At 39.8% G+C, this 16,066-nt stretch overlaps 1 protein-coding gene across 1 annotated transcript; it reads right to left on the bottom strand.

Annotated features, from left to right (window-relative positions):
• Window positions 1-13,150: 13,150 nt before the first annotated feature.
• On the bottom strand, window positions 13,151-13,681 carry LOC104249697 (VQ motif-containing protein 25-like). Its single transcript, XM_009806169.2, has one exon. The coding sequence runs from the start codon at window positions 13,679-13,681 to the stop codon at window positions 13,151-13,153; it is 531 nt and encodes a 176-aa protein (XP_009804471.2).
• Window positions 13,682-16,066: the final 2,385 nt, after the last annotated feature.

Here is a 16,066-nt window from a genome sequence, read left to right as displayed (position 1 = left end):
TGATGCTCATGTTGGAGGCCGTTCTTGAAAATGTGGAGAAGCACAACTTTGCACTCGAGGACTTGAAGCAAGTCTTGACTCAAAATGATGATAATATCCGCACTTTGGAAAGTCAAATGAAAATATTGGTTGAGGTTCACTATGCCCACCAACTTGAGAGTGTGGAAAGAAGTCAAGAAGAGTTCGACTACGAGGAAGAAAGTGAGCTCTACTTTGAGGAATCAAGAATTGAACATCTGCCAACCGACTCCATGAGTGTTAGTGATGCCAAGAAAAATATGAAAGTAGAGTCAACCGGTGTGCATGAAAATATGGTTGAGATTGAATCTAATCGGGGAGAGGGGGGGAGGAGGATGTCAAAATCCGGGAAGAATTGTAATTTGGAGGTTTGATATTACATTCCAAGCATTTTTCAACATTGAAATTGTGTGGTGATATAGGAATTGAACTACACGAGTCAATGAGGAATTGCGAGGAGGAAAGACAAATGCCATACATTTTACAATTTGAGGGAACAAGAAGGAAAAATAACATTCCTCACATGAAAGCCAAGAAGTGCAAAATGAAGAAATTGATGCTTGGCTTGATCATCTACTTACCATCCCCCACCGCTCGTGGTCACAAGCTTGATTCCAAGTTGGGTGCCCAATTCATATCGTCCAAGTGGCTAGAAAAGTGGTAAAGTTGATTTGCATCATATCACAATGTTAAATGCGGCGCTTGGTGGGAGGCTACCCATAGTTTTCAAAATTTCTAGTCATTTTTTGAAATTTTCTTTTGTACAATAGCTTAAAATATTATTTTGGACTAATCTGCCAAGTTTCAGATTTTTTGGAGTTGAATTAAAGAGTTTGGGATGTTGGAATGACACCAAACAGTAGCTGGCCAGAATTGGTCACTGGAACCTGTTGTAACCGCACCTGCAGAAAATTCATGCAGGTGCGCTACCGCAAAAGCCGTTTTCTAGCCGCAGATGTGGTCCCTTTAATGCAGAAGCGACTGCATAGAAGCGTAAAATGAACCGGAGGTGCAGAAAATTGGGAAACATTAATTAGTTGAACCCTCATTTCATCAGGTATGTGCTGAACTTTTTTCCCCCAAAACCCAAAATTCCCTCTTCTCTCTCACACTACTTTTCCTCACACAACTAATCTCACTCAAATTTCTTAAGCACAAGACCACACAGTTAACTTGTCTCTCATCTACTCCTCTCTTTTGCTTCCCGTTTCTTTTTCTTCTTCTTCTTCTTCAATTGTGTAAGCTCATTTTTCTACAACTCTATTTTCTTTCTCTTTCTATTTTCTGTTTAATTGTTATTAGTTTTAGGAAGTGAGGAAAATTGGTTGAGAGTAGGTTTGTGTATGCTGCTAATGAAGAAGAACAAATTGTTGGGAAATCTAAGAACCAAATTCGTGTGAAAATAGCATAAACTCTAACTATATGCAATGTGTTTGATAAATTGTCCAAAAGAAAGGTATATGCTAAGTACCACAAAATTAGTTTTAATAGAGCCATTGGTCCTTGTATTGCACCAATTTAGAAGTCTTGAGTATAAATTAGGTGCCAAAATCAGGTTTAAGAATTGAAAAAGTTGAAGAATTCTGGGTGTTAGAACCCTTGGGCGAAAATCGCAGAAGCGGTAAAGGTGCCGCAGATGCGGCCTCGCACCTGCGTTGACTATTCCGCATGTGTGATTTTTGGCATGATTGAGCAAAACCGCAGAAGCGGAGTGAAACTCGCAGATGCGGGACCACACCTGCGATGGTCTTTTCGTAGGTGCAGAAATTGGGCAGATTATGCAATTACAGTAGCTTTGCAACTGAAGCTTCTCGGGTCCGTTCAACTTGATTCTTTGGCCTAATTGCATTATTTTAAATTGCTTAACATGATTCTATTGCCCGACTAACATTGTTTTGATTTTGTGAAGGTACTTTGAGCTAAAATGGACCCAAACATGAACGAAAATGCTCAGCCACATCATGAAATTGAGGAGGAGGCTGATGGACCATTTGATAACTCACCCTTCATGTCGGCTGATTATCACCGCAGATATTATGATAACCTCATCACCAAAAAGATAGTGCTAGAAAAAGGGATCGCTGAGGAGAAATTGGCCGAGCTACTCCCAGAATTCTATGGCCGGCTACAAACCTCTGGATGGTCATGCTTTATTCCTACTCCGTGCAAAGTCAATGAGGAGTGGGTACGTGAATTTTATGCCAATCTTAAGCGTACAAACTTCGCCGACTCACAACCTACAATAAGGGGTACGACAGTAAGGTTTGAGATTGAGCAAATCAATGACACACTTGGGATTCCTAACCACCCACTCAATCCAGTGCTAGAAAGAGATCATTGCAACAACACAGAATGGCTTGTGTCTAAGCTCTATCCCGCAAGCATGAGAGAAAAATGGGCCAACAAGAGAAGGGGTTTGAAATCGATCGACTTCACCGCTGAAGCAAAGATATGGCTCTATATCCTATGCAACAAGCATCATCTCACATTATTCACTGCAATAGAATATTCTACTATGCTTTTCTTGTTTACCGTGCTCACCAAGTGTTCTTCAGCTTTATTACTTTTACTTTACTATTCATATTTCATTGATCTTAGCTCACCTCGAGGCCCCCAAGAAAATCGAGCTCGAGGTCCTTATTGCTCTAGCAATACTGGTTTGGTTCATCAATTCTTCTTACTTAGACATAATATTATTTGTATATTCACTAGTATTAGAATAAATCACATATCTTTCAAACAACAAATCATATTTAATTGTTACTCCCATTTTTCGAGATAAACAGTTTGGCACCCACCGTGGGGCTAAAGATAATAGTGATTATTTTAGTGCTAGATTTCTGATAACACACGTTATTCTTCACGCTTTTTCTTGCCAAAGATTCTTTGATTTCAGGCTTAATCATGTCTAGCACACAGAATGCACCTATTCACGAGGACGAAGGTCTAGGAGAAAAAAATAGTATAGGGGTCGATGTACCACCCATAAACCCTGAGGGAGTGCCGAATGTGGAGCCAGTTGATATCAGTTCGCATAACACTCTAAACACGGATGCAGACACAGACCCCGTACGGAATGCACATAGGGAAGCTCGGCCTGACGGCCAAAGAACACAAGGAATGGAAGAGGGAGGAGTCATCCTCCAGGTGATTATCGAAATGTTGCAAGCCTAGCAAGTCGCCACCGCTCAACTTCAGAGTCAGAATAGAACTCCAAACACAACCGAACTAGTGAACTCACAGCGTGTTGAACCAGAGCTAGAGAGGCTCGATGAAAGTGGCTCGAGGACTGACCCCACAATTATGAAAATGCTCAAAGAACTAACCAAAAATATCAAGTCCAGAGAAAAGAAAATTCAAGAAAATGACAAAACGGTGGAAACATACAATTCAAGGGTCGACCAGATACTGGGAGCACCTCCGATTTTGAAAGGACTAGACTCGAAGAAGTTCGTGCAAAAACCTTTCCCCCAAGTGCGGCTCCGATGCCCATTCCCAAGAAGTTTTGCATGCCCGATATACCGAAATTCAATGGAACCACTGATCCCAACGAGCACATCACCACATATGCTTGTGGCATAAAAGGCAATGATTTGAAAGACGATGAGATTGTGTCTGTTTTAGTAAAAACGTTTGGGGAAACTCTGTCTAAAAGAGCCATGATTTGGTACCATAACTTACCCCCGAAGGCCATTAATTCATTTGCCATGCTAGCAGACTCATTTGTAAAGGCACATGCCGGTGCTATAAAAGTCACAACAAGGAAGTCTGATGTGTTCAAAATAAAGCAAAGAGAGAATGAGATGTTGAAGGAGTTTGTGTCCCGCTTCTAGTCAGAACGAATGGAGTTACCACAAGTCTCCGATGACTGGGCCGTACAGGCCTTCACACAGGGGCTAAATGAACGAAGCTCTATTGCTTCAAAGCAGCTGAAGCAGAACTTGATCGAGTACCCCGCTGTGACTTGGGAGGATGTGCATAATAGGTATTAATCGAAAATTAGTGTCGAGGATGACCAATTGGGAGCCCCCTCGAGCTTTGTTTATTCTAATAGGTCATTAGCAAAGGATCCAGGAAAAGCAGACAGGGAACCAAGGTCAAAAAGGGAAAGGTATCAACCTTATGTCGAAGATCGAAGGAACATTTCAAGATGTAACATACCTCGGAACGATCCAAGAGCAGATCGGGGCCAAAGTTCCCAGGGACTCATGAGAAAAACCAGGTTTGACAGGCATTCGAGACCGGTGGAGGCACCCAAATTGTCAGAATACAACTTTAGTGTCGATGCCTCGGGTATCATCTCAGCCATCGGCAAAATTAGATATACTAGATGGCCCAAGCCTATACAGACCAATTCTTCTCAGAGGAATCCCAACTTAATGTGTAAGTATCATGGTACTTACGAGCATATGACCGAGGATTGCAGGCAACTTAGGGAGGAGGTAGCTCGATTGATCAACGAAGGGCATCTTCGTGAATTTCTCAATGATCTGGCCAAGAACTATTTCCGAGAATGAGATGCAAACAAGAAGAATGAACCTGAAGAACCACAACATGTCATTCACATGATCATTGGTGGAGTCGACATCCCACAGGGACCTATATTCAAACGTACCAAAGTATCCATCACAAAAGAGAAATGGACTCGGAGCTATATGCCCGAAGACGCCATATAGTTCTGTGATGAGGAAGCATAGGACGTATCCCAGCCTCACAATGATGCCCTGGTAATCGCTATCCTTTTAAATAAAGTTTATGTTAAACATGTTTTAGTGGATCCAGGTAGCTCTACGAACATAATTAGATCGATGGTCGTGAAACAACTCGGCATGCAAAATCAGATTGTACCTGCAACCCGGGCGCTGAATGGTTTCAACATGGCAAGTGAAACAACAAAGGGAGAAATTATTTTGCCAGTAAACGTAGCTGGGACCATACAAGACACCGGGTTCCATGTCATCGAAGGTGACATGAGGTATAACGCACTCCTTGGAAAGCCATGGATACACAATATGAGGGCAGTGCCGTCATCCCTCCATCACATGATGAAGTTACAGACAAAGGAAGGAGTGAAAATAGTCCACAGAGAACAACATACTGCAAAAGAGGTGTTTGCAATCGAGGAAGTGGTGCCGATGTCAGAACCCTTGACCTCAGAGAAGTCGAGCCCCAAAAATAAATAGGTGGCTAAGTAGCAATCACAGCTCCAAGTCTAGACGGAAGCAGGATAAACATGTGACTGAAGGTGAAGAAGGGAACTCCCTGGCTCCTTGAACATTCGTTGTCACCGAGAAGCCCGATGCTACCGAGTCAACCGCTCAAAGAAAGGTACACCAGAGAACGGGGTTAACCCTCGAACTCAGGAAAAAACTCATTTAGTTTATTATTGATAATATGGATTGCATTGCTTGGCCCCGTTCAGATATGACAGGGATTAACCTTAAATCACCACACATAGACTGAGTAATAGTCCCAAGTTTAAACCTGTAAAACAAAAAGGATGATGATCCAGTCAACATGATGTACAAAGAACAAACAGGTAAAATAATGAAAGCCTATATTGATGATATGACTGGTTAGGTCCCTATGTGAAGAGGACCATTTTAATTCATTTGCAAGAAATAGTCAACGTCTCGGGGTGATGCGACATGAAACTCAACCTAGAGAAACGTGCCTTCGAAGTTAGCACGATTGAGTTTCTCGGCTTCATAATGTCAAATCGAGGCATTAGAATCATCCCCGACCAGGTCAAGGTCTCGAAGATACCATAATCACGGATAGCAAGACCTCAGAGTCGTTGGTAAAGGATCTTACAAGCTCGGCATGATAGAAGCTTTCAAAGGCTCGCGATCTCGAAGACACCCCTTATTACACGAAGGCCATATGTTTTAAAGCATGTGTTGCACTCTTTTTCCCTTGACTCAAATTTTGTCCCAAATGGGTTTTACCGGTAAGATTTTTAATGAGGAAACAACTATCCGCTGCCTAAGAAACACTCAACAATATCCAGGGTTTCTTTTCAATCAACCCCAAATACTGGCGGACATCACCCTCGGAGGTCATATTTTCAAGGAAAATACTTCATGCCTAAGAGAACCTCGATAGGAAAACTTTGTAATGGGCCAAACAGTTAGATGAACCATGTCCATATAGAAGTCAAGACCTGACAACAAAGCATGTACACATGTGCTAATTCTGTTAAAAGCATTTGGTGTTTTAAAGAAGTCTACCGCTACACGAACTCTACATCCTACGGGAATGACTTAAGAGCCAAAGCATAGAAACACCCCGAATACTCGGGGACTGTCATCGAAAATTCGTATTAATAAGACCTCAAAAAGGTATCCCCTCGAAACAAAGGCCAAGGCCAATATTCTCAGGGACTAACTTCTCGAATAAGTTCGAAAAGTTATCGGAAAACAAGTCCAAGTGACACACACGAAGGCTACGACCATACTAAAGACTACGGTCATATAAAGGCTACGACCAGATAATACGGCTCGGAGATGTCCGACTTTCGCTATAAATTAAAGGCCTTCAAACACTTTGTAAAAACTAGTTAAATTAGGCTACCCTCAGCAAAGCAAAATATAAATGTCTTCGATAAATTCAGCCCTCAAAATATCCAAAGGCTTCGATAACATCAATCTTTGGAAATACCTTAAGAGGTTTTCGATTATGTTTACACAGACAAATTATCAATAAGGCTCCGATATGTCGAACCTTTGAAAATCCTACGGGTACAAAAAACACATGCTAAGGCATAATTAAAATTCACTAAGTCATTTAAGGCGAAATGAGGGAAAAATTATATAGCCATTCTAAGAGCCCAAGGGCCAACTTTAAGAGCCTAAGGGCCGATATATAAGAGCCCAAGGGCCGATATATAAGGGCTTAAGGGCCGATATATAAGAGCCTAAGGGCCAACCTCGAAAGGCTTAAGGGCCAAAAATGTATTATACGAGACTCCATTCTCACTCGACCCGGAATCAAGAGTCACAGTATCTCGAGCTTGAGTCAGATTGATTTAAACTTGGCTCAAGGATTACTATAAGCATCTAAGGGTTTACTATATCCCAAACCCAAGCCAATTCCAAAACTGATCATTCAAACAAAGTCTTCCATAAACAAAGGCAATGTTAAATCCAGCGCAAACCAAAGACAAGATAAAAAGTTCCCCTCATATTTCCAAAAGATGATTACAAGAGATCTATACACAAATAAGTCTTACAAAGAAACGAAATAAAGTAACCTAAAACTACTTCGGGGTCACATCCTTGGCAGCCGCATCTTTAGGAGTCACATCTTCAAGAGCCTCATCCTCGTGGGCTTCATCCTCGTCTCCTCCACTCTCGGAGCCACTGGCTGATTCATCCTCATCGAAAAGTAGAGTGGCAGCCTCTTCTTCCAAAATCTTCGCCGCTTTAATATCGGCTGAAAGATCGAAGCCGCGAGCATGTACCTATTCGAGGGTCATCCCCCGGGATTGTTGCCTAGCATGGTCAAGGGTACTTGATAACTTATCCTCCACTGCAGTAGAGATCTCCCTTGCCCGAGCATTAGCTTCTTCGACATCGGCTCGATATGAAGTCATAATTACCGCAATATCAGATTTGGCCTTGGCCAGTTCGGCAGCAGATCTGACTTTAAGCTCCTCGATCTCGAGACCCCGAGCTAGGCTATCCTCCTTCACATCTTGAAGCTAGCGTTTGAGTGAAGCTAGCTTCTCTCTCAGAGTTTCCTTCTTAGAAGCAAGATTGTCCATACCTTGTCTCTACCTCAGGGTTTCGGCCTCTTTCATTTTAAGCTCCTCCCAAAGTTGTGCCTCCAAGTTGGCCTTCTAATGAAACTATGAAATTAAAAGTACCGATCGCCAGTATAAACTAGTGCATAACCCACCCTCGAGAGCTGTATTACCTTTTCAACATACTCGGCCCGTCTTTGGCATGCCTGCATTAACTCAACTCGGAGATCATAGATCTCCATCTCTTTCTTAGCATAGAGGTTTTTGACAATGTCCCTCTCTTTCGAAATCTTCTTAAGCTCATCCTCGCATCGAGCAAGATTGGTTCGGGACTTGGAAAATGCCCTTTTATGGAGCATCATAGCCTTCATAAAGAGGGAGGAAAGAAGATTCAAAACAACTAAAAAAAGGCGCAGGCATAAAAACAGAAAACTCACTTGTTCAAAAATGGAGAAAGCATCTAGGTCGGGGTCATCTTCAAGCCCTGTGAGACATTCTCGAAAGATGTCATGCCCCTCATAGCTTGTTTCCACTTCAGAAGACCTCAAATTCTGAGCCTCTTAGATTTTCCCCTCGGAGAACTCGAGGCCAGGAGGTGAATCATCCACGTTGATTACCCCAAGTGATACACTCGGGACATTCTCTTTTATTTGAAGAGGCTCGGGGAAAAGTCGTTCGGCTTGGCCCTCCAAATGATCTCCTAGGTGAGGTACCTTCTTTTAGGATGATAGTTCGGGGACTTTGTTTGAATTCCCTTCGGAGATGTCTTCTGCTCTGGAATGAGCCACATCAGCCGCCACCGGCTCGATGGGCTTCGAAGTATCGACATTTGTTCTTTTATGGGTTACCCGTAGGCTGTCATCGTTTTCTTCTTCCTCCTGATACCGAAGGCGTTGGGCCATTTCCGAAGATAAGGCCGTTGTATTGGTCTTAGGCCTTTGAGCCACACTCTTCTTTAGCTTCAGGGGATTTTCAGATGACTCTCTTCTTCTTTTTTTTCTTTAGAAGGCTTCGGAATCTCCACTTCTTCAGTCGGGGCCAGCCGCAAATCAACGATGTCTCCGAGACCTATATGAAATCAAGGTAAGTATCCCGTAACAGAGGCACAGGAAAATAAACAAGAGAACTCACCATGGTTTTTGGCCTCCCGTCAACCCTTAGCTAGATCTCGTCAGCAACGCTCCGAGTAAGAGGAGGCGGAGGCCAGCTTTCAGACCTAGCCCTCGAGGTTTAGGACCCCATCAGGAAACCACGCAGCGGTTGCACCATGGTAAAAGGGTTAGACCAATGAAAAATACGAAACCGCGGAAGAGAAAAGAAAGCAGGGTATAAACCTACTGCGTACTTACATTTCATGTTCCACTCCTCGGGGAACGACATCCAATCAGCAGAAATTATATCGGAGGTCCTGACTCGGACAAACTGGCTCATCCACCCACGGTCTTTGTCCTCATCGATACTAGAGAAGAAAGATTTTAAGGATCGACATTGCAATTTTATCAAGCCCCAAAGATAAAGTCGAGGACTATACAGTCTGATCAGATGATTGAGGGTAAAAGACATACCCTCAATTTGGCTAGAAAGAACCTGATTAAGTAAACGATTCACCATAAGGAGGGGTAGATCTAGCCAAGTGTCACTCGGCATCGTTGGCAAAAGTCAAGAATAACTAGATTTATGAGACCTTGAGCCGGAATTGCAAGACCCAACGTAAAAGGGTAAGTATATACGCTCAAGTACAACGCTTTATACGTAGTGATGTCCTCTTCGAAGGAAGGAATCACTATTTCTTTGTTATCCCACTTGCAATCCTCCTTTACCTACCTGAGCTCGGCCTTGGTCACCAAACAAACATATCGAGACATGGGCTCGCATCGACCTGGTATCGATACAGGTTTTTCGATTTTGAAATCAGATGTTATTTCACATGGTGGGGGGATGCACTCCTCAATATGAGGAGGCACTACCGGTTTACTCTTGGTCGATCGAGAAGATAAAGAAGCCTTTTCTTTCTGGGAACCGATTTAGAGGTTTTAGCCATCGTAATGCGGAAACTCCAAGAAAATGAAAAGTGCTGATAGTAGAGAGAAGGGAGAGTTCAAGGAAATTGAAAAAGGCTAATGAGATTATTAGAACAATATGATAATAAAGTTTATAATGTTGTGAAATCTGTCTATTTATAGAGGTCTTTTAAGCATGCTGAGGAAGCTAAAAGGCCGACCGCCAACCGCCTCCAATTAATGATTTTAGAAATTGTACAAAAATAACTTTTCAGTCGCTTCAACTGCTGATGTTACGATATTGGCATCAGTATCAAGGCATCAAGGATTAATTTGTCAAAAACCATAAAGGGCAGCCTACAAGTCGAGTTCGAGCACGGTATCCACTGGATTACTAAACCCAAGGGCTATCCGAGTTTGAGGAATTACTCACTCGAAGACTGTGAAAAGGCCTAAGGGCTATCCTTATTACAAGTTCGAGCAAATGCTCACTCGACTGTAAAAGCCTATGGGCTACCCGAGGTGGAGAAGTTTCTCACTCGGGGATTGCAAGGAAATCTAAAGATTTACTTCAACTTGAGATTTTTCTCTCACCTAACTCGGGCTCGAGAATCCCGACATTCTGAGTTCACATTTAAGCTCAGCTCAAGGATTAACAAAAACCTCGAAGTGTATTGCATTGATCAATTAAAAATCTAAGGGTTTGTTGTGTCCTAAGCTCGATATTTGGGCTGGTCATTAAAATCATAAAATTGAGTCTTTTACGAATAAAGATAGAATAAAATTCAGCATAGGCCGAAAGGGATACAAAGGGATCCTTTTATACTTCCAAGAAATGATTACAAAGTGTAACTATGGCACCCACGAAGGATACTTACACAGGAACAAAGAAGCAAAAAACAAAAGCCAAAGATCCTAATTCACTTTTGAGGCCACGATCTCGTGAGGAGTGTCTCCAGAAATCCCTTTCTCGGGGGCACCATTTCCGATCTTTGGAAATGTTTGGCAGAAGACCCTCGGTAATTGTAATTATACCCTCAGTAACCGAGATTGAGCATTCCGTTGAAATTTCTGGCCATAATATATTAAGAAAGAACAAGCTAAAGGAAAAAAACAAAAGGGGTTGCAAGATGCACAAGCAACAATCCAAGAGTGTTCATCCTCGGAACTCTGTTCCGGTGTGGGATGCAAAAGTTAGTAGATAATAGTGCCACCTCATTCCATGGAAAGCAAAAGGAATGAAGCACCACACCAGGTTGAAGTTAAGAGAGATGAGCAGCAGTATAAAGTTCGCATATCTTCTGATACGGGAAGGATTCAGTTCCCTTCTCTCGTTGTCTCGAGCCAAAGCTTTAAAAAAGGAAAGCTTGGCATAACTGGAAAGTTTCTTCTATGAGACCTTGTGGTCACAGACTTGAACCATAGAAATAAGTGATTAGAGGAAGAGATAAAGCAGGGAAAGGGCTAAAAGTAGATGAAGAAGGAACGAGTATAGTTTTTGTTCAGCCAAATACCCCCTTATTTATAGAAAGCCGACGACGGAACCGGCGGCGCAAGTGGCCGAAAAAGCTGAAACGTATTTGATATTTTGGGGAAACATGCTGACATGACATTTTCGATCACTTAAAGCGCCTACATCACGAGCATGACATCATCCTGAGAGGCTTGGGAAGATCGAGGATCAAATCGTTTCTTATCACCTTATTCTAAGAAACACGGGGACTATCTGTATATGGTAAAAATCAAGGAGCCCAATTTCGAAGTCTTAAATTGGGCCATGGGTTCGAGTTCGGGCGACTCGAAGTAGGGGTCGAACCCGACTGAAGGATACACACCTCGAGGAAGTAGATCGAAGGCCTGACATGACCTACATCGAGGGCAGTACTATCTCATAGACACTCAAGAAAGAGCAGGAATTTCTCAAGAACACGTGGGCCAGGACAGAAATTATAGGATAAGATCTATACGAAATAGTACAAGTCCGTACTAGGTTGTTATACAACTGTACCAATAGAATTCTTTATTATAATTAGAAATGTACTATATTGGGGTTTTCTCCTCCTATATAAAGGGGGCCCCAATCATTTTGTAAGCATCATCTCACATTATTCACTGCAATAGAATATTATACTCTATTTTTCTTGTTTACCGTGCTCATGACCAAGTGTTCTTCAACTTTATTGCTTTTACTTTACTGTTCATATTTCATTGCTCTTAGCTCACCTCGAGGCCCCTAAGAAAATCGAGCTCGAGGTCCTTATTGCTCTAGTAATACTGGTTTGGTTCATCAATTCTTCTTACTTAGACCTAATATTATTTGTATATTCCCTAATATTAGAATAAATCACATATCATTAAAACCACAAATCATATTTAATTGTCAATCCCATTTTTCGAGGTAAACAAAATAATAATCAATTTAGGAGGCAAAAAGATAGGTATTATAATACATCTAGGTATCGGTTGAGGTAATTGTTCTTAACTGAGTATAACTTATTCTATGACATGACATTAAAGATTAAATTTTACATTAATATTTGAACTTCTTTCTTTTTCTTGTAATCACTGACTACCCTAATAAGTTCTACGAATTGCATGACGACATAATAAGCTTTTATTCCATTCCTCGTTCACTGTATGTATTCTGCTGATTCAGGTTAAAATAACTGCATTTATTTGGGATGCAACACTGAGTAGCAACTTGGTTACTTATTTTAGCACTATTCTTCATTTTAAAATCTCATCCTATCATGAAATAAGAAATACTCCATACTGAAACTTGCAAGAAAAGTAAAATATTCATCAAACCTTCATAGTTTTACCAAAATCGTGTTTCTCCATACGTTAATTAGATTTTAAGCAAACAAGAAAGGCCCACCAAGATGATCAAACAAAAACCTAGTAAAGTATCTTGAGATAACAAAAAAAAATAGAGATAGACAACTAATTAATATCCTGATTTTTTTTTTTTTAAAAAACAACTAAAACAAAATTTTAATTTTTGAGTATACAATAGGCCCTGCACATAGGTGATTCAAGATTTTAATTTGATGGTTTCAATAATGCATTTCGTGCTTGTGAAATTTTAGATAATATTTATTGAAATTTAAATAATTTGTTCACGTATAATCTGAATTTTGTGTAGAAATAGTGGATTTAGTTGGCCTCATTGGATAAAGCTGTATCAAGCCTCTGCATAACATTAGTAGGAGATAGTCAACACCATAGCGGGAGAAGAAGGGCTAATCATGATCATATAAAGAATTAATTAAGTAAAACCCTAAGTACCAAATAATAATAATTAAATAGTGATCATCATTAGACTTATAATAATTAACTCCATTTATAGTTCTCATCTCTCAAGATATGAACTAATTAGCAATATTAATTAAGCAAGTTGGGATTCTCCATGGGCATCCATGTGAACAGCATCTGAAGGAAGAAAAGGAAACTGATTAAACTCTTCCATCAAACCATCCAAGAAACCTCCACCAGAATTTGCATTTCTCCATATCTCTTCTTCACCTTTTATTCTTTCTCTCCACTCTGAGGGATTAATAAATCCAGTCCTTAACTCCATTTTCTTGTTAAGAAAGGTGGTCACACAGTTCAACATGGTCGACGGCTCCTCTAATAACTTATTATTTTTGCCGGGAAGAATTTGCTTCATGTTGTAAATATTGGTTTCTTTCTTCTTATTCTTCTTCTTCTTATCTGACAGTGATGGCTTCCCTGTGAGCCTTTGAACGAGTTCCCGAAAATTCGCCACGTCTGTCTTGATGATCTCTGGTGCAAATACATGAATTATTCGGATTTGGGGCTTCACTTTGGATATTATTTGTGAATTCTTGTTCATCTCTAATGCTGAACATGATGATGGACGACTTGCGCTTCTTGTTTTGCCAGCTTTTTCTTCCATGTTATTATACATCAATTTCTTGGTTCCTTCCTCTTGTTAATTTACTGGAATTTTTTGAGGTTGAGAAGAAGAAAGAAAGAACAATGGTGTGGTTGGTGAATTTGTTTGGAATTGAAGGAATTACTCAAAGGGTTTTTATATATGTATAAATGAGGGAACAGAAGGGGTTTCTCTTTTGTTTTTTATTTTAGAAATCAAGGACTAGAGAGAAAATTTTAACAGGAAATGACGCTGTCTGGTGTAGGCAAAGATTGGATGAATCCTGTACTGACATATATTAAAGAGAGAGTCAATAGAATGTAGAATAATTGGTCCCCATTAATCATACATTATATGAATATCAAAGAGAGATCCTTAAACATACAAAAAGGACCTTCTTGTCATTTACTGTACTAATAACATAAACTATACTATTAGGGTTTGTTTTGGTTCGAGAAATAAAGGATAATTAATCCCGTAATTAAATTTAAGATGAGTTTGTCCCATATTTGGTTAGGATAAAATCGCCGTATAATTAATTCAGAAATGGTAATGTTATTTTTATTTCTATGAGAGAACGGGATAACAATCTCAGGATAACTAATTTTGGGATAACTTGCTTCTCAACCAAACGACTCCAGCGAATTGGAGTTCTAGTTCTTCAAAGGATCAGTATAAAACACTGTTAGTTTATACTTCAAGTTTGAGCCTCAAATTTTATTATTGTAACAAAATGCAACTAACAGCTTGTTTGGATGGTTGTTACGCATCGTTTCATAATGTTTCGTATCGTACTATATTGTATTGTACTGTATCATTTAATAAATACAATGTTTGGATAGATTGTGTCGTTTGTCATCGTTTCATGATATCAAGCACCAGTATTATGAAGAATAAACTTGCAATATTATAAAGAAAAATTATGATGCAAGGTAAAATTACTATATAAAAAAGATAGGGTAAATGATAAAATAAAATAATTTAATAATAATAAAGGGTGAGATTGAGAGAAAAGACAATGTAATGACGCGACCACACCAATTCGGTCGTTACATAAAATGACACATTTCGTCATTATGTAACGACGGATTTAACGATACGATACAATAAAATTTAAGTAACAATCAAAACAAACATTGTATTTAAAGTAACAATACGATACGATACAATGCGTAACAACCATCCAAACAAGTTGTAAGATGTCATGTGCTTATTTTTTGCTCCTTCTCTCTCTATATATGGGCTAACTCACAAACTGTAAGAGAAGAACCTAGATGTTTCATTTGGCTAGAGCATGGCATACTCTGCTGGCCAGAGTTCTATTTTAATTTCTTTCATTTGTTTTGGATAAGAATGGAAAAAGAAACTTTGAACTCATCAATTGAAAAACTTAATATAGCTCGGATAATCTTAACCGATGTAACACAATAGCGAATGACAAACAGTTAACTAGAAGAGAAATAGAAATGCAACAGGAGAATTAGAGAAATTGGTAATAAATAACAATGTCTAATAGGGAATATAGCTGACTTCATCATAAGTTTCGGGTGACAAACGGACGAATAAGCTGATTTTGGGTGGATCAAAATAAATTGATTCAATAAATGAATTATTGTCCGACCCTGTTCAAATTTCACTTGAACCGAAATGAGATGATCAAAATTAAATGGGCTAAACAATGGATCATGCCTGCCAAAACTTGGACGGTTGGGCAGATCATATTTTTATAAGCTAATTTTGTCACCCCTAATAAATTATATAGATTCTTATGGTTTTTGAAACAAAAGAAACCAAAGGTCATGGCCTGCATTATTAATGGTTCTCCTGTAAGGGACATATCCGCATCTCAGATTCAGGTACATAATCTCCTGATTGCAAGACATGTTTCCAATTTCCGAAATTTAATGACGGCCACTTAGACATTAAAATTTGCCGTTTAATAATTTTCTAAAGAAATGATGTTGAGTTAAAAAAATTCCAATCCAAATGCTTCAACAAACGGAAGAGGTGGTGTTAGCTCCAAATGCACACGCAAGTATATGTGATCAACCAGTAATATAATGATGAGTAGAGTGTCAATTCCACAAAGACTTGTCTTCAACTACCTATTAATTTCAACTCAATTTGTTACTAAGTCAAGTCGAGCAATGGTTGAATTTAGTTAATATTAACTGATGTGTGGCTATAATTTCATAGTTTCGTGCATTATGTGCCCTACATTTTATATGCTTTAATGATAAATTACACTTTATTTGCACGTAATTGAGTCTATTTTATTTATAGGCAAATTGGAGATGAAAGTAGAGCAAAAATGGATGCTTAAACGTTGAAAGTGTGCGCGAGAACAGTGAAAAGGAGAGACCGGGCAAAAGCCAGATCAATTAGGCTTTAGCCTGGCGAGGAGGT

The sequence above is a fragment of the Nicotiana sylvestris genome, chromosome 3 (genome assembly GCF_000393655.2).
Source record: "Nicotiana sylvestris chromosome 3, ASM39365v2, whole genome shotgun sequence".
Taxonomy (NCBI): Eukaryota; Viridiplantae; Streptophyta; class Magnoliopsida; order Solanales; family Solanaceae; genus Nicotiana; species Nicotiana sylvestris.
This window is presented reverse-complemented; position numbering and strand designations above follow the sequence as displayed.